Source organism: Erinaceus europaeus, chromosome 12, assembly GCF_950295315.1.
Source record: "Erinaceus europaeus chromosome 12, mEriEur2.1, whole genome shotgun sequence".
Classification (NCBI taxonomy): domain Eukaryota; kingdom Metazoa; phylum Chordata; class Mammalia; order Eulipotyphla; family Erinaceidae; genus Erinaceus; species Erinaceus europaeus.
This window is the reverse complement of record NC_080173.1, coordinates 44,764,293-44,790,017: the sequence shown is the minus strand read 5'-3', so window position 1 is coordinate 44,790,017 and position 25,725 is coordinate 44,764,293. Positions and strand designations below refer to the sequence as shown.

The 25,725-nt window shown below is 50.3% G+C and overlaps 1 protein-coding gene and 2 non-coding genes across 5 annotated transcripts; 1 reads left to right on the top strand and 2 right to left on the bottom strand.

Moving 5' to 3' along the window:
- Positions 1–546: 546 nt before the first annotated feature.
- Positions 547–24,501, bottom strand: SLC4A1 (solute carrier family 4 member 1 (Diego blood group)). Of its 3 annotated transcripts, none has more exons than XM_016192008.2 (20): positions 24,369–24,501; positions 16,713–16,795; positions 16,496–16,586; positions 15,453–15,532; positions 14,568–14,748; positions 14,341–14,476; positions 13,782–13,905; positions 13,573–13,657; positions 13,259–13,440; positions 10,786–10,996; positions 10,339–10,551; positions 10,024–10,172; positions 9,729–9,923; positions 8,894–9,067; positions 7,873–7,962; positions 7,256–7,422; positions 6,538–6,791; positions 5,565–5,734; positions 5,309–5,485; positions 547–2,255 (listed from the first exon to the last, which is right to left on the bottom strand). In XM_016192008.2, exons 2-20 carry the CDS (start codon positions 16,725–16,727, stop codon positions 2,178–2,180), a joined length of 2,772 nt encoding a protein of 923 aa, XP_016047494.1. In that variant the 5' UTR covers positions 16,728–16,795; positions 24,369–24,501; the 3' UTR covers positions 547–2,177. The 3 variants fall into 3 exon arrangements, with proteins under 3 accessions (XP_016047494.1, XP_060059360.1, XP_060059361.1); XM_060203377.1 differs by having other exon boundaries at positions 16,713–16,859; positions 24,369–24,455; XM_060203378.1 differs by having other exon boundaries at positions 16,713–16,810; positions 24,369–24,454.
- Positions 2,491–2,597, top strand: LOC132542268 (U6 spliceosomal RNA). Its single transcript, XR_009553368.1, has one exon. It is a non-coding gene; the product is annotated as a U6 spliceosomal RNA (small nuclear RNA).
- On the bottom strand, positions 3,721–3,828 carry LOC132542245 (U6 spliceosomal RNA). The gene has a single exon (XR_009553350.1). It is a non-coding gene; the product is annotated as a U6 spliceosomal RNA (small nuclear RNA).
- Positions 24,502–25,725: the final 1,224 nt, after the last annotated feature.

Below are 25,725 nucleotides of genomic sequence, written 5' to 3'. Positions count from 1 at the left end.
TACATCCTGTCACTCTCCTCGGGGTTGTGGTGGTGGGGTGGGGGCTGGTCCAGTAGCCCTTTAGAATTGATAAATGCCTGGGACAGGGAGGGCCCAGAGCTCCCAAGGAGATCAGAGTTGGGGCAAGTGAAAAGGAGTTCAGAAGAAGCCACTCCTGTGTGGTGGGAGGGCAAACTGCATTTCCTCTCTGGGCTTGGTTGTCTTCTCTGGTGATCTTCGACAAGGTGCTGTTCAGCTTGATGAGCAAAGGCAAGAGGCTGATGTGGAGATGGGGGTGCACAAGTGCGCAGGACAAGGCCCCCTTAAAACTCCTCTCCCTAGACCTGGGTCTTACCCCTGGGGGGAAAGCTGTTCAGGGGTGTAAACTTGTCTCATATGGCCCTCTTCATCTGGGGGCTCACAACCAGACTGCTGCCCTGAGCTCCAGTGCCACCCCAGTTTGTCTCTCCTTGCTCTCTAGAGTAATAGCCCTGTACTGTGCCCACCAGTCCAGACAAAGCCCCTCAGAACCCCGCCTCTGGGAAAGGAATCCAGCAAGGCAGTCACTCTAGTACAGACACATTTATTGGCAAAACCTATATCCCAAGCATCAAGGGGAAGGACACTGGCAGTGTGGTCCACTTTCACCTGCTTTTCTGCCAGAGAAGCAGGAAAGCCCCCCCCCCCCCCAGGAAGAAAGACAATACTGGCAGCTGACATTTACTGAGCTCTTCTTCTGAGGTGCTAAGCAAGCCCTTTATACATAACCCCTCCCCACATATACTATATCCATTAATCCTTATAACAATCCGAAGAGGTAGCTACCATTAATGCCCCCATTTTACAGATGAGGAAACTGAGGCATAAACCAATGAAGATAAAGTTGGGGAATCAGCACTCAGCCCTCAGGAATGTACTCAAGACCCTTCTATCAGCAGCCCACAGCTTCCCCTCCCCCCCCCCCCCAATTTTCAGTTTCAGCCATCTTTTATACCCTTCTTTTTTTTCAGTTCTTCTTTTTTAAATATATATTTCTGTTTTGTAAAAATGATTTTTTAAACTCATTTTCTGCAGAGTCCACTGACTCCTACACCAACTGGTGAAGTCTGGTTCTTCCCTAGATTGGGTTGGGGTTGGGGACAGTGGATCAATCTCCAATAGAGAGGCATGGGTGTTGTGTGTGCATGTGTGTGTGTAGCCAAAGTCATGTCAAAAATTCTTAGAAAATTCACAATTAATAAATTACAAACATTTCCCCCCCATCTCCTTCTTACCTTCCCACCTCCCCCCACCCCATGAACATATAGAACAGACTGTGCTTCTCTCCACCATGCACCCCAGGACAGGGTCTGGTCTGGGTCACATCTGTGTCTACAGGGGCCAAGATTCAGTAAATGTGAGTGGAGCAAAGACATGAGACCATAAGGCAGGGATCGAGCACTAAGTCCTGAGTCCTAGCCCTGATTGAATCACACCTGCCCTTGGCCCTCACCACTCCCCTCTCCTCTGGACAAGAGGACCAGGGTGAGAGCTGCGGAGAGGTGTTAGTAGTAGCAAGTCTCAGCCTGGGCAGGTGGATGATGCCATGGAGCACAGAGCTCCAACCTCAGAGTTAAGAGACCTGGTTGGAACGAACCCTGGATATGTGACTGAGGAGCTATGTGACCTGGGGCAGGCTAGGAGAAGAATTAATGGCAGTCTTTTCAGGGCCTACAAGGTCCCCTTTTCACATTGACCCTGGAGCCTCAGTAATCATCCTTTACATGGATGTTGTTACTAATAGACCCATTTTTACAGGAGAGAAAGCAGAAGTTGGAGAGGTCAAGGGACTTGCCCAAGGTCACACAGCAAGCAGGAACTTAAACCCTCTCTCCCTCCCTCCCACCCCTTGCTACTATCCCACCTGTGCCATGAGGAAGAGGAACTGAACATGGCAGTCCTTATGTGGCAGCAGAAGGGACTCTAGAGAGAGAAAAAGCCCCCAAATGGGGGCCGCAGATAAAGGGGAGACTGACTGGAAAGTCTGTCCCTCCTAGGGGGAATGGCTTCCTATATAGATCTTTCTTCCCCCACCTGCAACCCCTGGACCTCAGCTGCTGTGTCTGGAGGGCTGGGGAGTCCATGAGGTACCCATGCTTTTCCTGGGAGGGTGGGGGAAGTGGGGTGGTGGAGGGGGCCACAGGGCTTGGGCCCTTCCCTCACACAGGCATGTGCGCCTCGTCGTATTCATCCTGGCCTTCCTCATCAAAGGTGGTTTTGGCATCGTCGGCATCCAGCTGGAAAGGCAAGTAAGGAGGGAGGGTAAGCAGGCATGCAGAGGAAGCCTCCTGTGCTGAGAGACACCTCTAGAGCACGGGAGAGCTCAGCTCTCTGAATCTTGGACAAGCCTGTTCCCACCCACTCTGCTCCTAGGGCTGGCCTGGATAAATGGCCTCCAAGGCATCAGGAGCCCTGGGGACTGGACACCCCATGGAAGCCCTGCAGTGCCCTGTGGCAAACTACAGAAGAGATGTGCTCACTGCAGCAGTGCATGCACTGAAACAGGGATGACAAGGAGAGGATCAGCATGGCCTCTGCACAAAGATGACCCACAGATTCATGAAGCCTTGCAATAGTTAAAAAATAAAAAGTATGATAGTATAATTGTTCTGCAAAAAAGACTCCCATGCCTGAGGCTCCACAGTCCCAGGTTTAATATCTTGCATCACCATAATCCTGAATTGAGCAGTGCACTGGTTAACAGTACTACTTACTACTACTACTACTACTACTACTACTACTACTACTACTACTACTACTAAGAAATTCATTTAAAAATATGACTGAGGAAACAGCTCAACGGGCAGAATATTGAACTTGCATATCTGAGACTCCCACCTCAGTCTCTGGTGTGCTCTGGCTTCTGTCTCTCCCGTGTAAAACTAGATTTCATATGAAATAAATAGGAAGTTGGGCAGTAGTGCAGCGGGTTGAGCACACATGGCATGAAGTGCTAGGACAGGCCTAGGGATCCTAGTTCGAGCCCCCAGCTTCCCACCTGCAGGGGAGTTGTGGTGAGGCAGGTCTGCAGGTGTCTATCTTTCTCTCCCCCCTCTGTCTTCCCCGCCTGTCTCCATTTCTCTCTGTCCTGTCTAACAACGACGACAGAAATAACAGCAACAATAATGACCGCAACAACAATAAAAAACAACTAAGGGCAACAAAAGGGAAAATAAATAAATAAATATAAAAAAATTTAAAAAGAAAACATATATATAGTTTAAGTCTCCAGAGTTTCATCACTCCAGGTTGACTTTTGTAGAGAAAGAAATAGAGAGGGACTATGGCACATGGTCCAGACAGTGGCACAGTGGCTAAACATTAGACTTTCAAGCATGAGGTCCTGAGTTCAATTCCTGGCAACACATGGGCCAGAGTGATGTCTGAGTATCTTTCCCATTAATAAATAAATACAGGCTTTTTATTTATTTATTTATTTGTTATTGTATAGAGAAAGAGAGAAATTGAGAGAGAAGGGGAGATAGAGAGGAAGAGAGACAGAGAGACACCTGCAGACCTGCTTCACCACCTGTGAAGCGACTCCCTTGCAGGGGGGGAGGTGGGGAGGTGGGGAGCTTGAACTGGGATCCTAACTGGTCCTTGTGCTTGTGCCACGTGCGCTTAACCCGCTGCGCTACCACCCGACTTCCAAATAAAATCTTTTTTTAAAAGCCCAAACAGTAGCATGTGCCTTTTTTTTTTTTTAATATGGAACACTTCATGAATTTGCGTGTCATCCTTTGAGCAGGGGCCATGCTAATCTTCTTTATATTATTCTAATTTTAGTATATGTGCTGCCGAAGTGAACACTACATAAAATCTTTTTTAAATATTTATTTATTTATTCCCTTTTGTTGGCCTTCTTGTTTTATTGTTGTAGTTATTGATGTCATCATTGTTGGACAGGAGAGAAATGGAGAGAGGAGGGGAAGACAAAGGGGGAGAGAAAGATAGACACCTGCAGACCTGCTTCACCACGTGTGAAGCGACTCCCCTGCAGGTGGGAAGTGGTGGTGGGGGTCTCAAACAGGGATCCTTAAACCCAGTCCTTGCGCTTTGCACCACATGCGCTTAACCAGCTGCGCTACTGCCCGACTTCCTAGAGGGCATTTCTTAATGGAGGCTCACTCCTCAGCACTCTCTCATTAAACAGATAGATAAATCCTTTGGGCTGGTGAAATAGCTCACTAGGATAGTGTGCTATTTTGCCATCTTTGCAACCCAGGCTTGAGCTTGGGCCCCACCACACTGAAGTAAGCTTTGGTGTGTGGTCTCTTTCACTCTGTCCCTCTGCTTTCTTCTTCTATATAATAAATAAATAAATAAATAAATATTTTTAAACTGTACATAATGGCACCCAGGGGGCGGCATAGTGAGTAGGGTACTGTACTTGGAAGCATGAGATCCTGAGCTTGATATCCAGCAGTCCATGTACCAGAGTCATGCTCTGGTTCTCTTTCTCTCCGCATCTTGCGTTAATTAAAAAAAGAAATTAATGGGCGGCGGGGGGGGGGGGGGTTGAGCTACCGCTCAAAGTGCAAGGACCACAGTAAGGATCCCGGTTGGAGCCCTCGGCTCCCTACCTACAGGGGGTAGGGGGGGGTCGCTTCACAGGCCGTGAAGCAGGTCTGCAGGTGCCTATTTTTCTCTCCCCCCTCTGTCTTCCCCTCCTCTTGCGATTTCTCTGTGCCGTGTACAACAGTAATAGCAATGGCAACAATAACAGCAAGGGCAACAAAATGGGGAAAATGACCTCCAGGAGCAGTGGGTTTGTAGTTCAGGCACAGAGCCCCAGCAATCACCCTGGAGACAAGTAAAAAAAATATATATAAAATACTAAAAAGTGTGGTCCGGGAGGTAGCGCAGTGATGAAGCTTTGGACTCTGGAGCATGAGGTCTCGAGTTCCATCCCCTGCAGCACATGTGCCAGAGTGATGTCTGGTTCTTTCTCTCTCCTCCTATCTTTCTCATTAATAAATAAAATCTTAAAAAAAAACAAAACTAAAAAGTAATAGGAAGACATAGGGTAGGTCATTTAGTGGTCAGGACAACCTGTATAGAACACCCTCATGTAGCCTGCACCCTCTTTCCAGCCCTGCCTTTCTTCTATACAGGTGGGCAAATCAGGCGCCCAGGGGAAGAAGGCCACCTCCTCCAGGTAGTGTACTTGGACTCAGCCCCAGCCCCTTGCCACATTGCCTTCTTCAGTTTCAAGGTTTAGCTCTCATCTCATCTGCTCCCGGCTACACCCTCCGCCTCCCCTCCCCAGGACTCAGAAGCAGTCACTCACACACTGGAGCTCCAGGTCCCGGAAGATGAGTGGCAGCAGGAGGCGCCGCAGGGGCACGGTGAGTATGAGGATGAAGGGCAGGGCCAGCGAGGTGGTGGGACTGGACTTGGCTGCCCACAGCACCGCCAGGCAGATGATCTGGATACCCGTAAACAGGTGCATGCGCCAGGTCTTTACCTGTGGGCGAGGTGGGGTCACTACCTGCCTGCCATGCATCCCTCCTGCCCTGGGCTGAGCCTCTGGTGGGGTTACCCACCCGCTTGACAAAGGGTACGTCTGGATGGTGCTTGGATGGCTTGAACAGAAGCAAGATGCGGTCAAAGAGCTGAATGCCGCTGAGGGATGTGACCCCCATGTAGAGAAAGATGCCGAACAGCACAGCCAGTGGGATGCGGGACAGGATGGGCTCCATGAGGATGGACAGGCCTGTGGGGAGAACCGTGCACTCTCATTCCAGGGTCCCCCAGGGGGTGGAAGATGAGACCATAGGAAGCACATAGAACCCTTTCCATGGATCCCTGTACTAGGCATTATCCCCATTTATAGATAAGGAAACAGACTCAGAGGGATAAAGCAATCTGCCTAAGGCCTCACAGTTAGTGCAAGGAGTTAAAAATGCCACCAGCCTAATTTCTAACTTCATAGAAGCCCCTCACTCCAGTCCAGAACTCCCCTCTCCCTCTCCCCCTCACCCAAATCCTAACTTTCCTCCAGAATCTTTCCTGCCTCTCAGTCACAGCCATGCTGCTGCTTACACTCAGCCCAGCTAGGATCAAGCCCCAAACCTCATCTGCCCCCAGATTATGCCCCAACATTGTCTTTTGCGTTTGTCACAGTGAGACCTCAGGGGCAGCTAGTGAACTCTCTCATAGAGCAGACAGGGAAACTAAGGTCTGGAGACAAGGAGGGCTATCTAGTCACTGCAGAATCGAATCTGAAACCACAGCTGACTAAACTCATGTTGGGTCAGCTCTGGCAAGGGATCCATCCAGAGCAAGCTGGGGGGACCTCCCTCCTCTGCTCACATGCTCACCCCACTGCTGGGCCTAATGGCTGCTTCATCAGCATTCCTTCATGTGGGTAAGGAAACTGGGGAATGTGGGTAGAGTCATGTGGAGAGGCTTGGCTGCCAGATTGGTGGGGCTGGAGAGGGCACTGGGCTTGAGGGCAGGGCTGGGGGCTGGGTTCAAGCCAGAGGGGGATGGAGGGTGTGACCCGACCCCACTCACCCACAAGCACAGAGACTAGGAGTCCGCTGATCCGCTGCTCCTTCACCTCCTGGATCTGTGCTGAGGCCCCAGGACTGCTGGCCTTGCCCATGACAGTGAGGGCATTGGCATGGGTGACGGAGCGCACAGTGGTGGCGCTGAGCCAGGGCATCCCGAAGAGGGCAGCCAGCCCACCCATGCCCATGACCAGCAGCAGGTCCAGGTGGAAGCCGGAGCCCTTGACCATCTTGCGCTCTGGCTTACTGACGATCAGTCTGGGCAGGGTTAGGGGGGTAGGAGATAAGCAAATAAACAGGGTTCTTTCTGACTCCACCACTGCCCCTTTCTTCCTCTTCTCAAGTCACTCTGTTTCCCAGTTTGTCCCTTCCTGCCTCTCCTGAGAACCCTGCTGGACGAATTCTTAAAAGCAATGTATTCATAGCCCCCAGGATGCTCAGAGGCAGATTCACCTAGGAATGAATGAAGCTGAAGCTTCAGGGGGTCCTTCTGCACTGATACAGGGCTCTTTGGAGACCTAGCAGCAGCTCATTTTTTATTCTTTTCCACCCCACTTGAAACACTGTCTACTTCCACAGAGCAGCACCTGCCCTGCCCTTGCTCATTCTGTGGCTCAGGAAAGTCATGTGTTGAGCTGAGACTAATGTTCACTTCTTGATGTCCTGCTTGCCTGGAGCCTGTCCCTTCCTGTAGTCCCTCCCAGCCCCATCCTGGCTCTTACGTGGTGATCTGGGACTCCAGGAAGATGAGGATAAAGACAAGTAAGGCAGGCAGGGCAGAAGCAAACATCATCCAGATGGGGAACGGCTCAGTCAAGCCAAGTGGGTGTATGACCCAGCCACGGTCCTTGGGATTGGACACGGTGAGGCCCTTGGGCACGGAGAGTTTCTGTGGGGGAGGTGGGTGGGAACCAGTGAGAATCACTCTGAGAAGTGGGGTGGGGAGTAATAGGGCAGAGAAAACTAGGTTCCCAGGCACTTGAAGACTCACTCACGTTGAGTATCTACTCTGTACCCAGTATCTACTCTGTGCCCCTTTTACATACATCTCACTCCCAACATTACAGGCGCGGAAACAGGACCAGAGAGGTGGTACAGTCTGTCCTACATCACACAGCTATGTGGTGGTAGAGCTGAGGCTCTTTCCTACTGTCCTAGGTTCAGTGGTAAGGAGCAACCTGACCCAGGCTCTTGTTTTGACCAGAGGGTTCCTATGGGGGCTCTTAAGGGAAGTAGGAATGAATGAGCAGTATCTTTAGTTGGCTTCAGAGGCAGCTAATTTTTTTTGGGGGGTATTCTGTTGGGGGAATGAAGTGAGAGGGAAGGGGGAGAAGCTCACCTGGGTGTAGGTATCTTGGATGAAGAAATCCACCATGACCATGATCAGGATGGAGATGGGAACCCCAAAGTCCCCAATGACTCGTCTCAGCTGCAGATAAGTGGAGGACTATCAGTCAGTGCCTGGTTGTTCCCCATCTCCCACCCTCCCCTTCTCTTGCCCCATCTTTTAAAAAATTATTTGATAGAAGTAGAGTGGGAAAGGGGAGAAAAAGAGGGAGAGAGGGGCCAGGTGGTGGTGCACCCGGTTGAACACATGTTACAATGTGCAAGGACCTGGGCTTGAGCCTCTCATCCCCACCTGCAGGGGGAAAGCTTTGAAAGTGGTGAAGCAGGGCTGCAGGTGTCTCTCTGTGTCTCTCCCTCTCTATCACCTCCTTCGCTCTCAATTTCTGGTTGTCTCTATTCAATAAACAAATAATGATAATAATATTTTAAAAAGAGAGAGAGAGGGAGAAAGAGAGACACCCACAACACTGCTTCATTGCTTATGAAATTTCCCCCCTACAAGTGGGGGCTGGGGAGTTTGAACCTGGGTCCTTTCACATGGTAGGTAATGTATGTGCTTAACTGTGTGCGTCACTGCTTGGCCCTTTCCTACTCTATCCTCAAGTGAGGGTTCTGCTCTCCCCCAGGGGATTCATCCTCATTTTGATGTGGAATACACTAGCCTCCTTCCCTCTTCACCTGGCACAGCCCACCCCTGGTTCCACAGCTTCTCTGCCCCTTCCAAAGTTATAATAGGAAACCCTCTTTATTGATCCTTTTAGTAAGTATCACAGATAAAGAGATAAAGAGATAAAGAGATAACTCCTACAGGGGTTCCAGCCTGGACATATTGAGAAAGGAAGGTGGTCTTGCTTGAAGAGTGAAATCCTGGGTGAGGAGGGGGCCAAGGAGGTTTGGATTTGGCAATGGGATGGTAGGTGAGTAGGGGGAATTGGCATTAAGGAAGATGGAAGCAGTGCTTTGAACTGGAATAGGGCAGTGTGGGAAAGGGCAGGGAGGGAGGACGTACTGACCTTACCAGGGAAGTAAGAGCTGTTTTTGAACTTGCGCAACATCATGGCAAAGAAGAAGGTGCCAGCCATGAGCACAAGAGAGAGGAGGGCTGTATTGGGCAGGGGAGCATCTGGTTTGGGCGTTATTGTCACATTGTGCTTGTAATACTTCTGCAGTGGGTGGTCCTTGAAAATCTACAGCAACAAACAGAGGCAGCCTGTTCCTTCCTTCTTTCCTTCCATCATCCGACATACATCCAGCAGCCATCTATTTATCCAACTTCCCATCCACCCTCCAACCACTACCTATCTGTCTGTCCCCAAACCATTCATTCACATGCCTTCTTCCTTAACTGGTCCAGGAACACCAAGACCTGGGAGATGTGGAAAGATGGGAGGATAGCAAACAACAAGTGTTCTAAAATGAGCTTAAAGACTAGGAAATGAGCACCAACTACCCAACAGGGTCAGAGCAGACATCCAGTTGTTATCTTTCCTCTCCTCTATGTAAAACGCAGACCCAAGTATAGTGTAAGGTAACGGCTGATGAGGCAAGGTGCTCCACCGTCACTTGCAGATCTTGAGTGTGTGTGCGTTAGGGGGAGGAGGCAACTTCTCTTTCTCTCTCCCTTACTCATTCATTACTCCACAGTGTGTGTACTCTGGGGCCCCATAAGGCACAGTATGGCAAGAATACTGAATCACAGGAAATAGGTGTCAGTATGCATGTGGTCACAGTCTGGGAGCACACAGGCACATCTACACCATTCCAACACACAACAATAACATAGTCACGTTAGGCCTGCAGTAACGCACTAGCACGTGTACACATGCTAAGTCACTCACGTGTTCCTACCTTGACCAGCTTGGTGAAGGTCTCAAAGATAAAGATGAGGGAGATGAGGAAGGAGAAGATCTCCTGGGTGTAGCGGGAGATGAAACGCACCAGGAAGCTACCCTCAAAGGCCACCATCAGCACCACCAGCAGGATGAGCCAGAAGCCGATCCATACACGGCCCACAATGTACTCCAGCTTATTACTGGTACAGAACTACAGGGCAGTCAGAGGGTTCTGGGGTCAGACAGATGGCTTTAGGCACCAGGGGCCCAGGGCCAGCTACGAGGTCACAGTGGGGTCAGGACAGAGCTACCGAGAAGAAGGCTTCCTCAAACACGAGCAGGGGTCCTGAGAAGCCAATCACGAGCAAGGGCTGAGCCCCCAGCAGAGCAAAGATGATCCCCTGCATGGCAGTGGAGATGAGCAACTCCGACACCCCCATCAGGTAATCTGTCTTTTCTCCTGTGGGTCAAGGGTAGGGTTTAAGACAAGGTCAAGGGCAATAGGCCACTTCTAGGCAGCAACAGAGCATTCATGGGCCCAAAGGATCAAATGGGGTCAGAAGTCACAGTCTATCAACAGACCACAGGGCTGGGGTGAGGGTTAGGGTGACACAGGAGACACTGACCCAAAAGGCCTCCAAAAGTGATGGCTGGTGACAGGGCAGCAAAGTAGATAAAGATGACGGCAGCCAGGACCTGGGGGCTGAGTGCATCAGTGATGTCACTCACGTAGTGGGGGTAGCGGCGTTGGATGTCACGCACCAGGCCCCCAAAGAGATTGCCTGTCCTCTGCAGAGGGTCGTCTGGGCCACCAGGGGCCCCTGAACCTCCAGTGAAGCCTGTAGTGAAGAACAGAACCAGGGTCGAAATGAGCAGCATGAAGAGGTTTCTTGAGAGGAGCTACCATGGTGTGATAATGGGGTGCCCCAGCATGCTGGGGGGCAGGAGAACAGTGAAACATAATAGTGGGGTATTTGATAGGAAGAGAGCTAGGGGCCATAGGACCATGCTGGGGAGCCAGAGGATCTGTGGGGGCTCAGAAAATCTTGGACTGGGCTGGGCTGAATAGGTACCTAGGTCCTTGTAGAAGCTGGGGTCTGTCTTGGCAGAGCTGGGCAGGTAACGTCTCCGAAGCAACTCTTTCTGCACAGGCACCAGGTTGAGCAGGGCCTGGTCAGAGGGGGCGTCTGTGGGAGGTAGCACCAGGCTGCAGTCCAGGAAGCCCTCTAGGGAGCTCACCAGCTCCTTGGGTTGCTGGGCCAGGTAAGCATCTCTGCGGAACACCTGAGGAGAAGAGAGATTGTTGGGCTAGGGACCATCCTACCCAACTCCTTTTTGTTAGAAATAGTTCCTTTGATCCCTACCTCCAACAACAAGAGCACTTTGGGAGGTGGATATGACCTTGAGTAGGGAAAGAAGAAAGACTAAAGTTTGGTCAGGAAAATAACTCAAATGGAGGCTGGGTGATGGTGTACTTGACTGAGTGAACAAACACCTCCTCACAGACCCCTGCAAGCGTCAACCCGGCTTTGACCTAGCACGTTATGATTGGGCCCTCCTCAATCGCTATGGAACAGGCCATGGCCGGTGCACCGCTATGTTCCATTGCTGGGGAGCCAGAGACGACCCGAACTGCCCCTGCGGCTACAGACAGACTATGACCCACATAGTCAACGACTGCCACCTCTCCAGATTCAAAGGAGGTCTCAAAACTTTACATCATGCTCAACCTGATGCTGTTGACTGGCTACGGAAGAAGGGCAAACGCTAGAAGAAGAAGAACTGAGTGCACATGTTACAATGTGCAAGGACCCCAGTTCAAGGCCCCAGTCCCCACCTGTGGGGAGAGGGGGAGCCTCATGAACAGTGAAGCAGTGCTACAGGTGTCTCTCTCTTTCTCTCCCTATCTCCCCCTTCCTTCTCAATTTCTATCTTTATCCAAAATAACATATAAAATAAATAAATAAATGTTAAGGAAGAAAGGAAGAAAGAAATGAGAAAATAGGGGCCAGGAGGTGGCGCACCTGGTTAAATGCACACATTACAGTGCACAAGGACCCAGGTTCAAGCCCCTGATCCCTACCTGCAGGGAGAAAGCTTCCCAAATGGTGAGCAGGGCTGCAGGTGTCTCTCTGTTTCTTTTCCCTCTCTCCCTCTCCCTCCTTTCTCAATTTCTCTCTGTCTCTATCCAATAATAAAGAAAGAAATAAAAAAGAAATGGGAAAAGAAAAGCACTCAATTGGCATAGGGTCAGGCCTGAGTGACTGAGGCTCTCAGTTTGAACACCACATGTACCAGAGTGGTGTTCTGGTTTCTCTCTCTCTCTCTTTTTCTCTCTAACTCACGTGAAATTCTCTCTCATAGTCTGGGAAGACAAAAAGACATTCATGTTAGAGGCCTCGAGCTCCCTGGTTCAATTCCCAGCACCTCCATTAGCCAGAGCTGATTAGTGCTCTTGTCACTCTCTCTGTACCTCTTTTTCATTAAAATATGTACATACATATCTATTTAAAACTCTCAGACATGCATTAAATAAAATAACACTTAAAAAAAGGGAGTGGGGAGTTGGGCGGTAGCGCAGCGGGTTAAGCACACGTGGTGTAAAACACAACTACCGGTGTAAGGATCCCGTTCGAGCCTCGCCTCCCCACCTGCAGGGGAGTCGCTTCACAGGTGGTGAAGCAGGTCTGCAGGTGTCTGTCTTTCTCTCCCCTTCTCTGTCTTCCCTTCCTCTCTCTACTTCTCTCTGTTGTATCCAACAACGATATTAATAACAACAGCAATAATAACTACAGCAATAAAAAACAACAAAAGCAACAAAAAGGAATAAATAAAATAAATATTAAAAAAGGGGGGTAGGGTAGATAGCATAATGGTTATGCAAAGAAACTCTCGTGCCTGAGGCTCCAAAGTCCCAGGTTCAATCCCCTGTACCACCATAAGCCAGAGCTGAGCAGTGCTCTGGTAAAAAACAAAAATGCATTATACCAAAGCAAAGGACTTTGGGAAGGAGGAAGTAGGAAGGGGTAGAAAGTCCTTGAAGACCTTGAAGTCCTATTGCATGATGGTGGAAAAGGACCCAAGTAGGGATGAGAGTGTCCTGCAGACACCTATCAGAGGGAGAGAAATTGTACCCATGTATCAACAACTGTACTATAAACCATTAACCCTATAGTAAAATGAAGGGGAAAAAAATACCATCATAAGCCAGAGCTGAGCAGTGCCCTAGTCTCTTTGTCTTTCTCTCTGTATCTCTCTCTCTCATTAAAATAAAATAAATAAAATATTAAAAAAAGAAAGTGAATCAGGTGGTTTGTAGCAGGCCAAACAAAACTAGTGTAGACTTAGCCATGTACCCCCAGGCCAGAGTGTGTCAGCCAAGATCAGGCCCGACCAGACAGTGAGGGCTTAGACTCCTGGTGGCCAGACGGGACAGAAACAAGTAGATTAGACCCAATGACACCAACTGGTGAAGCTAAAGCCCTATGAGGGAGCCCAAGTTGGAGAAGCCTTCAGCTGCCTCCCAGCCCTGCAAGCCCCTCTTACCCTCTCTGACATGAGGGTGGCAGCCGCCCGACCAAGCTGGGTGTAGTCAGTGTGGGGGTCTTTGGGTCCCAGCAACACTAGGAGGAAGCGCACAGGCACAGGCATCTCCACAGCCTCCAGGTCTACAGCCTCCTGGAGTCTCACAAAGCCCAGCACCGGCCGCTCCAGGAAGGCAGCACAGCCTGAAAGAGGGGCCAGGAGAGGTAGTCAAGTCAGGCACCTCTAGGGTCCAGGTTCTGGGAAAGGCAGCCTGGGCCAAGACAGAAGGTGGAAACTGGGGTGAGGGGCAAGGGATGCAGGCATCAGTTGCTTACCCACTAGCACCAGGGTGGCCTCCGAATCTGGGGGGATCTTTTCCAGAACCCCTGATGGTGAGTGCCCTTCTGTGCCTCTCTCTTTCTGTAGGGAGGAGGGTGATGAGGGGTGCCCTCTGGACCCCTCCTCCCTCCCTGCTCTCCTCATGGTGCTCAAGTTTGGCTCTCCCCAGCTCCCCCTAACTCCAAACACACCTGCACAGCCTCACCTGTTCACAGAAGAGTTGTCTCTCCAGCGAGGGGACTTGGGAGAGTAGGGGCTGCAAGGGCTCCCCAGAACGCCTCAGGATTGCAGGTTTAACACCCCCCAGGGCCTCTATGTCTCCGGCATGGCTGCAGGGCACATGGGAGACTTGGCCTGAGTAAGCTGTTCAGGCTGGGCCACCAACAGAGGGGGGCTGGTGGTGGATGATGGTAAGTGGGCCTTTCTGGGGACCAGACTAGAGGAGAGACCATGGGGAGAGGAGAGCCAGCCCCCTGGAAGAGCAAGGTGGGTGTAAAAGGGCAGGCAAGCTGTGTTTCCAATGACTAGGTGAAGCTGAGGTGGATGGAGGAAAGGGTATAGATTCTGCCTTCCTGGGGGGGACCAGTGGCTCCTGAACTCTGAACATGGGGACAGGACCCCCCTCACAAGGTGTTGGGGGCAAAAGCTATTGTGGAAGAATGGTGGGTCCCATAGTAGGGGGGGCATTTGGACCTCTAGGGAGACCTGGGAGCAAGGGGACTGGGTCCTGGGAGGTGGTCCTCTGGGCATGGCAGCCTGGGCACCTGTGTTTGAGCAGCAGAACCCGCAGAAGCTCATCTCGATCGTCAGGCCGGATCTGCTCCTCAAAGATGAATCTGTCCAGCAGCTGGTTGACCACCCCAGCCAGGGAGGTCTCTTTAAGGTCCAGGAGGACAGTGCCTACAGGCAGTGGAAGGTGAGCTACCAGGTCAGCCCTCCTCCCCACCCAACCTTGCAGGCAGACACTACAGAGGAAGCCAGTGGGACTCACCCTTGCTGAAGGCTCTCTGCAGCTCCAGGAGACTCCAGAAGGTGAGGTAAGACAGGTGTGGGCGGCCCCAGGCCCCATCCTCCCCCAGGTTCTCCTCCACTTGCACCCAGCGTGCCGCCTCCATCCACTGCAGCTCCTGGTTCTTCTCATCCATCACTAGTTCTTGCAGCTCCACATAGGCCTGTCGCCCCACAGTCCTGGGTCAGTACCTCCCACCTAGGGCAGGGCTGGGGAGCACTGGGCCCACAGGGAACAAGCAGCCTTCAGGAGGCTCAGGGAGAGGCTAGGGGGGAGCCCAGAACAGACCCTGGGGGGCTCATAACCTCTGAGTCAAGAGGGAGAGGGGAGAGATGCTTTAGAGTTTCCTAGGTATGGCCCCCACCTCTAGCTCTGCATCCTAGTTGCCTGACCCGGTCCCTCCCCTCATTTCAGAGGCATCTGCAGAACCCCTGGACCAAAAGAGATGCCAGAGTGGGCATCTGGAAGGGAAAAAAAAGAGAGGCCTTTGATCTTGTCAGGTCATCCTGTTGCCTCCAAGGTGGTTGAGTGGACTCAGGATGCCTTTGGGTTTCCTGGGGGTCCAGTGACCACTACTGGGGACCTAGCTGAGAGTAAATCTGCCATCCTTCCTAGCTGAGCAGTCTAGCACTCAGCAGGGCTGGGCCAAGGAGAAAAGCATGCTTTCATTCTCTGCCACCCATGGAGCCCCTGACCACCCAGCCTCAGACCTCCAACTGACAGTAGCCTCTTCTACCTATTTCCCAGGGTCCCCTCCTTCCCTGTCTGTTTGTGGTCCCCCTCCAATCTCTGTCTATCTTTCTGTTCCCAGGGGCCACACAGAAAAGAGCACAGGGTGGGGGTATGGGGGGCGGCTGGGGTGCTCACCTCGTGAGTGCCTGGCTGTGATACAGTCTGATAATCTGTGGCGGTTGACTTGCTTGGCTCAGTTGGCTCTGTGAGCTGAGCTGCAAACACCAGACCAGTGAGTACCACCCTGGAAATAGGCCCTCAGACACTCTGCCACCACCCACCTTCACAGGATGATGCCCACTCTCTCGTGATGCCCTGGACGAGGAGGCTGGTACTGCCTGCCCCTTCCCCAAACCCTTGGAGGGCTATGCTCGGGGACTGTTCATGGCCCAGCCAGGCTCTGGTACTTCCTTGTATTCTGAGTATTGTGGAGGACCTTTGGGACTGGTCCTTCATAATGAGGGGAGTCCTTGCTAAGGTGAGTGAGAGTCTTTGATGGCAGAGTGTAGGATTATACCTGGGTCTCCCTCTCTTGCTACTTCCTGGGATAGATTCCTGCCCTTCCCTCCTTCTCCCCACCTGCCTCAGCGGTGTCTTGCAGCCTCCAAGATGAGCTCTAGCTGCCAGGATGCAACCTGCCACTTATATCTCTCTGCCCCATATGCCACCCCCCCCAATTTCCCAGAGGGACCTCTTGTCTTCAGTACAGATTGCCAGCACTTCAGTCCTGTTGACAGTAAACAGGTACTTGCCTAGAGCGCCCCAAGACCTTGCTCAGACCCAGGAAGTCTTCCTGACCTTTCTCTGTCAATGGGCCTGGTCCCTATTCCTTGGAACCACTTCACCCTCAAGAGAGAACACTGTCCCAGTAAGAGGCTCTGTGGCTGGATGGGGGTCCAGCCTAGATGGGCATGAGTGGCATATGGGCTCATGTCTTTGTCCCAAATGGGCCTGGCTGCCCTCCCACAGATCTCAGGGGCATGGTGATGGCTGACTGGCTCTGCTCAGCCCCCCAGTCACCTCCTGTGATCATTTCAAACAAAACTCTGTTTATCCTTCAATCAAGCAGGATTGTGGGAGAACTGGCCCTGGGCCTCTGGGCAGAGGGAGTGGGAGAAGGAGAGGGGGCCTCATAATGTTCCTTTCTGGGGTTCATAAGCTCATTCATCCCAGCTCACCTGCTGGCTCCTCGTCTTGGGGAGGGCTAACACCTGAGTCTTCATACTCCTCCAATTCTATGATCTCATCCATCCTGTCTTCATAATCCTCCTGTGGAGACCCATGGACACAGTTGTGAGGGCCTCCTTGATTGCTCCCCACCCAAGACAGAAAGACAGGAGTTCAAGTCCAGGGAGATCCCAGAGCCCCCAGGTCAGAGCCCTATGGAAGACTCACCTGCAAATCACCCATAGTGCTGTCCTGTTGGTGTGACTGTTCGAGGTGATCTGAGGCCCCAGTATAACCTGCACTGCGGGTCCCTGCAGGAGAGGGGCCTGGCTGAGTGAGGCCCAGCTGTCCTGGGCTTTCCTGGTCCTTACTGCACTAGAGTGGAAGGGAGCCTGATGTTGGGAGACTGAGTTTGAGTAAAGGGAGTGGGGCTTGGACACAGGATCTGGGCTTGTAGGCATGAAGGTGAGTTGGCAGGGTGGGGAGAACCAGGGCAAAGCAGGGACTCTGGCATCAACCTTCCCACCTGACTCTTTCCTCTGACCACCTTTCCTCACCATTCTGTTCCTGCTCCTGACCAACCCCAGGAACATTACTCTTCCCTCTTCTAGGACCTTAGCTCCCCTCAGAATATGCATGCATGGGGTGATGTGGCCCTGCTTCTCTACCCTGTTCCAGTCTGAACTCTCTCTCTTTATCCCTACTGATCTGATCTCACAATCTTCATACCAAGATCACTTCCTCTTTCTTTTCCTTTTTTGAAGAGAGAGAGCGAGAGAGAGAGAGAGAATATTACTACTACTACTAGGCAGGGGTGTTAGTATGCCTGAGGCCTCAAGGTCCCAGATTCAGTTTCTGACACCACCATGAGTCAGAGCTGAACAGTGCTCTAGTCTCTTACTCTGTCTCTCTTATTTAAATAAACCAGTCTGTGAAAAGAAAGAAAAGAACCACAGGACCAAAGCTTTCTTCAGTGTGGTGAAGGCCATGTTCAAATCCAGGTCACGCACATAGCAAAGCAGTGAAGCTTTTTCTGACCTCTTGGTCTTTGCATATGCAGTTGTTCCCATCCTGGATATCTCTCTCTCTCTCTCTCTCTCTCTTTCTGCCTCCAGGCTTATCCCTGGGGCTCGGTGCCTGAACTACAAATCCACTGCTCTTGGAGGCCATTTTCTCCATTTTGTTGCCCTTGTTATTGTTTTTGTTGCCACTGCTGTTGTTGTTGGGTAGGACAGACAGAGAGAAATGGAGAGAGGAGGGGAAGACAGAGGGGGAGAGAAAGACCTGCTTCACCGCTGGTGAAGTGACCCCCCCACCCTGCAGGTGGGAGGCTGGGGACTTGAACTGGGGATCCTTATGCTGGTCCCTGTGCTTTGCTCCATGTGCACTTAACCTGCTGTGCTACTGCCCACCCCCCTCAGTCTCTTTTTAAAAAATATTTTGTCTTCCTCCCACTCTCTTGTTGTGTGTGTATGTGTGTGTGTGTGTGCGTGTGTGTGTCTCCACAGTACTATTCTGCTATGGTTATATGTTTTTTTTTTTTTTTTTTTTTGTGGTACCTGAGATTCAATCCAGGATTTAAAACATTCAAAGCATGTAGTAGGGATAGATAGCATAATGGTTATACAAAGAGACTTTCATGCCTGAGGCTCCAAAGTCCCAGGTTCAATCTCCTACACCACCATAAGCCAGAGCTGATTGGTATTCTGGTAAAAAAAAAAAAAAAAATTCAAAGCATGTGCTCTTCCCTTTGTTCTCATTTCTTTCTTTTCCTTTATTCTTTTTCTCTTTTTTTCTTTCTTTCCTTCTTCCTTCCTTCCTTTCTTTCAATAGATGCAGAAAGAGAGAGTGAAAGAAATTGCGTCCCTGAAACTTCTTTCAAGGTGGTGTGGGTTGGGATTGAACCTGGGTCGAGCACCATGGCAAAGCAGTGCACTGTGCAAGTGAGCTATTTCATGTGCCCCCGTTCTGGATTCTTGAGGCAGTTGCATATATGTGGTCTGAGACGCCACTAGAAAGCAAATCACACCGGTACAAGGACCTTGCTTTTTCAGTCTCCATGAGCCATGGCTCTACTGCTCACAGAGGAGTAGGTGGAGAGCAGGAGCCCCGTAGGTATGTGATGAATGAATGTGGGAGGGGGGAGGGCAGTTCAGGGCAGTTCTCAGGACCTGCATGCCTGGGGCTCCTGGCTTGATATCTGGCATCACATGTATGGGATGGTACTCTGACTCTCTCATCTGAAGCTTTCTCTCTTCCTCATATGAAATAAACAGATAAATAAATATTTAAATTTTTGTTATTTTTTATATTATTATTATTATTTTACCAGAGCACTGCTCAGCTTTGGCTTATGGTGGCATGGGGGATTGAACCTGGGACTTTGGAGTCTCAGGCAAGAGAGTCTGTTTGCATAACCATTATGTTACCTACCCCCTTAATTTTTGTTTTTTAAATAACTAATCATCACTCAGCTTTATGGTGGTGCTAGGGATTGAATCTGGGGCCTCTGGGGTCTTAGACATGAAAGTAGAATAAACCCATTAAAATATTTTTTTTTCTAAGTAAAAGAATGTGGCCTAGAAGGTAGCACAGTGGATAAAGTATTAGACCTTTAAGCATGAGGTTCCAAATCAGTACCTGGCATCGTATGTGCCAGAGTGATGCTCTGGTTCTCTCTTTTGCTCTCTCACTAATAAATAAATAGGTATTTGGGCCCAGGTAGTGGCATACCTGATAGAGTGCACGTGTTATAATGTGCAAGAACCTGAGTTCAAACCCCCAGCCCCTACTCCTCCTTTCTATATTCCCCTTCCTTCTATGCCTATATCCAAAAATAGATAAATAATTAGGTACTTAATAAATAAATAGAGAAGAGGGGGCCAGGCGGTAGCATAGCAGGTTAAGTGCACATGGCTCCTAAGCGTAAAAATCCTGGTTTGAGCCCCCGGCTCCCCACCTGCAGGGGGTTTGCTTCACAGGCAGTGAAGCAGGTCTGTAGGTGTCTGTCTTTCTCTCCCTCTCTGTCTTCCCCTCCTCTTCCAATTTCTCTCTGTTCTATCCAACAACAACAGCTATGACAACAATAACAACAACAACAACAAGGGCAACAAAATGACCTCCAGGAGCAGTGGATTCGTGGTGCAGGCACCCAGCCCCAGCGATCACCCTGGAGGGAAATAAATCAATAAATAAATAGAAAGAAAGAAGAATAAAAGAATGGCTCCTCATGGCCGCTGGGACTCTGAGATCAGAGGTAAATCGACAGAGAAGGAGCCAACAGGGAACCTCAGAACACACACACACACACACACACACACACACACACACACACACACAATTAAAAAAAAAAACCACACACAGAGAGAGAGAGAGAAAAAAAGAACACACACAGAGAAAAACACACCACTTTTTTTTTTTTTTTTTTACTGTGTCTGTATTAGAAAGAAAGATATAGGGGCTGGGTGTTGGTGTACCTGGTTAAGTGCACATGTTACAATGCACAAAGATCTGGGTTCAAGCCCCTGGTCCCCACCTACAGGGGAAAGCTTTGCAAGTGGTGAAGCAGTGTTGCAGGTGTCTCTCTATCTTTCTCCTTATCATCCCCATCCATCTCAATTTCTGGCTGTCTCTGTTCAATAAATAAATAAAGAAAATTAAAGAAAGATATATCAACCCCAGGGATGCTGAAAACCCAAGAGGAAGACGGGGGTCTCTTTGGGTGCTCTATACTGTACTTGGAGGGACTTCTTACCCCTCTCACCCACTGGTGCAAGGCACTGTGGTGGCAGGGCTCTGGGGAAGAGTGACAGAAACATCCTATGTTGTGGTTGGCACAGTGCTGGGCATTGGGACACTAAAGAGGACAAGATACTGTTCCTACCCACTCTCCAGAAGCTTCTGGTCCTGGCTGGGGAGACAAGCCAGGACACGTGATGGCTAAGCAAAGTATAACCTGTCCCCCAGACAGACATAAGCTTGAGTGGAATGCACGGGTGCCAGGGCCTGGGCTGGCAGGAGCAAGAGTAGGGCTCATTGTTGGGGTGGGGTGGAGTGTCTCTGGAGGAAGGAAGGCAAGTGGGCAGATGGGTACTGGGCAAGGTCTGAGAGGCTGAGACAGGGGGTAGGAGAGGCTGAGGGGAAAGAGCAGGAAATAGAAGCAGAGATAACTTCCTTTGTGAGGAGTGGAGGGCCCTGCAATCCATAGAGCTGGGAGGGAGGCGTAACTGACACCTCTGTGCCCCCTCCCCCTAGCTGAGAAAGCCAGGGTGCCTTGCCTTGGGGTGTGGTAGAGCAGGAGAGGGCACGGGAGTGTCCTGGAGTTTTTGGATGAGCTCTTTTGTGAAAGGACCTTGTTCCTTGAGAAACCTGATCATGTAACTTTTTTTTTCTCCCTCTCCTGGCCATCCCTGTCCTCTTTTCCCCTGTGTTCCCCTGCCTGCCTCTGCCCCATCTTTATTCCTTTTCATCCTTCTCCTCTCCTTCTCTTTATCTTCTTTTTTTTTTTAAGCTTTTATTTATTTATTAATGACAAACATAGGAGGAGAGAGAAAGAACCAGACACCACTCTGGTACATGTGCTGCCTGGGATTGAACAAAGGACCTCATGCTTGAGAGTCCGATGCTTTATCCACTGCACCACCTCCCAGACGACTCTTCTTCTTTTTTAATTAGTGGTTTAATGATGATTGACAAGTTCTCTTTTTCTATTTGTCTTCCTTACTGCCACCTGGATCTCAGATCTCTAGCAGTTCAGAAGTGTCTAACTCTGGGTACTGAAAGTCACACACAAAGGCTGTGAAGGTGGGATGTGATTGAATGCATACTTTGTATGCCTGAGGTTCTGGGTTCAAGTCCCTGTACCACATGAGGGCATCAAATAAAAAACAAGCAGATGATGGATGATGGAGACATGCTTTGGTCTATTTGTCTCTCAAAAAGAAAAAAAAAAGGAAGGAAGGGAGAGAAAGAGAGAGAGAGAGAGAGAGAGAAATTCTAGAGAAAGAGGGGAAAAAATAGTGTGTCCACTTTGCCTTGTGCATAACCCAGGTTCAAGCTCAGCCTCTACTTCACTAAGGGAAAATTTGGTGCGATGCTATTTTTTTCTGTCTCTCTCAATCTGAAAAAGTTCACCCAGGTTGGTGAAGCCCTGGAAAAAAAAATCCACCTAAGGGGCTGTGACTGTGACCTTGGTTACCCCACCTGAGAGGTGGAGTGATCAGAAAGGTTCTCCAGAGCCAGAGAAACCCAGGCTACCTCTTGCCACTACTGAACCAGTGGCCTTGGGTCAGCTCCCAGACTCTCTCTCTCTCTATATATATATTTTTTCCCTTTTGTTGCCCTTGTTTTTTATTGCTGTTGTAGTAGTTATTATTGTTGTTGTTGATGTCGTCATTGTTGTATAGGACAGAGAGAAATGGAGAGGGGAGGGGAAGACAGAGGGGGAGAGAAAGATAGACACCTGCAGACCTGCCTCACCGCCTGTGAAGTGACTCCCCTGCAGGTAGAGAGCTGGGGACTCAAACTGGGATACTTACGCTGGTCCTTGTGCTTTGCACCACGTGTGCTTAACCCACTGCACTACTATCTGACTCCCCCCAGACTCTTTTTAGGGCTTATCACCCAAGCCAAGCCACACAATAAGAGGTCTTCCTATGGGGAGTCTGGGACAGTGGGGAGAAGAGAGAACGGAGGGACCTCAGGCTCAGCTGGGGCCTTTAAGGGTGCACTGGTGATTCAGATTGCTGTCCTCCCCAGGCCCAACTGCTCCCCCAACCCAAGATGAGGGCTTGCTCTGCCTGGCACTGATAAGAGCCTGGCTCCTCACTGCTGCCCTGTGCCTGGAAGCACACCAAACCAGCCAGATAAGGAGGAGCGTGGCAGCTAAAGCAAGAGGTGGAGCACAGCTGGGGAACAGCTAGGGGTTCCCAGATGACAGGGAAGGCTCCTTGGTGGCACAGCACCTATGTGTAATCACCTCCCTACACACACACAGCCCATGCTGCCTTATCGCTTAGAATCCTCAGACTCTCTGAGAGCTGGGTCATGGCACTCACACCTGTTTTACAGAGACTGAGGTTCTAAAAGGTGTCAGACAGGAATGGGAGACAGGATTAAACCCTAGACTGACTGTCTTTAGTGACATTTCTGACCATTATGTTAACTTGCTGCCCAGAATAGAAAACAGTTAGTTTGGTGTTAGTGCTTAAGTGTCTAGATTTAGGCTGGGAAGACAGCATAGTGATTATGCAAAAAACTTCCATGCCTGAGGCTCTGTGATACCAGGCTTGGTCTCAGGTTCAGTCCCCTGCACCCCCAAAACTGGAACTGAGCAGTGTTTTAGTTAAATAAAACATATCATATATTTAAGAGAAAGAGAGAGAGAGCAGACTCTGGTGACCTGGGAGATGGTATAGTATCTAAAGTGCTGGCCTAAAAAACATGAGGTCTTGGGAACTGGGTGTTGGCATACCCAATTAAGTGCACATAGTACTAAGTGCAAGGACCCATGCAAGGATCTGGGTTCCAGCCCTGGCTCCCCACCTTCAGGGGGATGCTTCACAAGTGACAGAGTAGGTCTGCAGGTGTCTATCTTTCTTCCTCTCTATCTCCCCCTATCCCCTCTTAATTTCTGTCTGTCCTATCCAATGAAATGGAAAAATTGACCAAATTAATATCGCACTGATAAAAAAAAAAAGTCTTGAGTTGAATCCCCACCATCACATGTGCCAGAGTGATATTCTGATTCTCTTTCATAAATAAAGGGGGGAGGGGAGACAGCAAAATGGTTATGCCAAGAGACTCTCATGTGTTAGACTCTAAAGTCCAAGGTTCAATCCCCCATACTACCATAAGCCAGAGCTGAGCAAAAATTAAATAAATAAATATTAAAACATAAGTAAGTTTTCTTCTTTATATTTTACTTAGGACAGACAGAAATAGAGATGTGGAGAGGAGATAGGGAGGGAGAGTAAAAGAGAGACATGTGCAGACCTGTTTCACCAATTGTGACGTATCCCCCTGCAGATGGGGCTTGAACCTGGGCCCTTGAGCCTAGTAGTATATGTAATAAACCAGGTAGATCACTACCTGGCCCTCCAAGTATGTAAATATTTTTCAACACAGTATGAATTCTGCAGTCAGAGTGACTGGGTTCAAACCTCAGCTATAGTACTTACTGACTATGTGACCTTGGGTAAATGACTCAACTTCTCTGTGCCTCAGTTTTCTTGCCTGTTAAATGAGCTGATGATATTAATGCTCCTTCCTAGGCTGCAGGGTAGATAGAACACACTTAGCACAGTGGTAGCTTGTGAAGACCTCTGCTTAGTGTCTTCTGGGGAGCAGAACCTCTCACCTGTTTTAACCTGTCACTCCTCTTAAGATTTTCCTCTAGTTCCCATGAACTCAGTCCAAGTGTGCTGAGATGCTCTGGTAAGGGGAATTCCCTAGGACTGGGGCAGTGCTAGGTCTCCCTCGTAGACTCCCTACAAGTATCCCTAAAAGTGCCAGCTGACAGCTTGTTCTACTTGAGAGAGGGGGTGGCTTGGAGATTCCTATCCTTGGAAGAAAGAAAGACTTGGGAGGTGAGAGCTGAGTCTTGGGGACCTGAGTGGCTGATAGACACACACACACACACACACACCTCAGCTGCCACGTGCCAGCTTCTTCCCCTGATGCTGGTCACCTCATTCTACCCACCTGTAGGTGCCCATGGGCCTGTACCCTTAGGGGTAACAACACACACTGTAAAGTTCTTACCCCACCCACCTGCACCCCCCTTGGAGGTCAGGATGCCTATGCCTACTTGGACATGGAGTTTGACTGGGTACCATCAGAAACTCTCAGAACAGTACCCAGCCCCAGCCCCTCCCAGCCACTTACCTTCTCACCAGGCCTGGGGTCCCTTGGTGACCTCCTGCAGCTGTGGGTGCCCTCTGTGAACCTGTGCAGCTCACACCTGCTCTAACAGTATCAGGTCTTGCTCCTGAGCCCCCGGGCAGCTCGCAAACCCCTGACTCATGCCCCCGCCTCCTAATCTGCCCGCCCCATGGACTTGGGGAGCCCCTTTCCACCCTGCCCTGCTCCTGATGGGTGCATAGTAAACAAAATTATCTCTTACCCACATCTGGACAGCTGTGAGTCTGACCCACCCCAAGCTGGCTGGCCAGCCCTCAAGTCTTCCCTCAGTTCCCCTCCTCCCCAGGATTGTCCTGGGCCTTTTCCCCTGGTTTATGGTACGATGACTGTGTTCTCAGGGTTGGCAACCTCCCAGCAGATCTGTTCCAGTTTCTGGGGGTCCTTGTCCTGCCTCTCCACCTTGCCTCCAGCCTGGCCACTGATCTGGGCCCATAATGTGCAGGTGCCATCTCTTCTCTCTTCTTTGTCCTTTCTGGAGAATGGCGCTTTCTCTGTTCTGCCTCTTGAGCACAGAGACCTACTCAGTACTCTGGGGATGTAGACAGTCCACCCTTCTTGCCCTAGACTAGGATGACTTAGTCACCCACTCCCCCAAGACTCTGGCTGGTTCAAAGACCTGGACCCTGGGTGCTAGGCTGTCACTCTGTCAACCTGAAACAATGTCAGGTCAACAAAACAAGCTCCCAGCTCCCAGCTTACAAAGCCCCAATGTCTGCGCACACTGGCTTCTCTGTCGGCAGCCAGGTCCAGAACCCCAGGCTAGAGCAGCAGACATTCTCAGCCTCCTCCATACCCTCTACCCACCCCCCACCCCCCAACAGGGAAGTCTCTGCTCCCAGGGCAGGCCAGGGAAGTCACCTATTCCTAGGTTACTAAAGAGGCAGAGAATGATAGGCGAGTTCAACCTGGCAAGAATGAAGAAGGATTTAAAGCTGACAGAAGAGGAGTGTCTGTGCCTGTGACCCAGGGTTGAGAAAGAACCTATTCCAACCCAGCACCTGCACAGATGGGGGCAGAGACCCTGGGTGAGTGCCTGCCCTGCTCAGGGCCTGAGATCCCCTCCATGAAGAAAGGGCTGGGGCTCCTGGCTTTCAGGGTCCAACAATAGAAACACAGACACAAGGACAGAGAGACAGTACATCCATCAACTCCACAAACATTTCCTGGGTCTCAACTATAAGCAGCCGCACAGATATAGGAACAGAATACACCTGTTTATGGGAAAACTCTGTTCAGGTTCTGGGAAGAGCTTTATTTGATGGTCACACTCAATCCTTTCAATTCTCTGTTTTACAAAGAAGGAGACTATATGCAACAAAGA

Bases quoted from the DNA above. Each gene is read 5' to 3' on its own strand.
- SLC4A1 (XM_016192008.2), bottom strand. The intron at 14,749-15,452 runs GTGAGCACCCCA...GTGGGGCGACAG, and splicing joins CACAGCCAGGCACTCACGAG to GCCTATGTGGAGCTGCAAGA. The intron at 2,256-5,308 runs GTGAGTGACTGC...TTGCCTTTCCAG, and splicing joins GGGACCTGGAGCTCCAGTGT to CTGGATGCCGACGATGCCAA.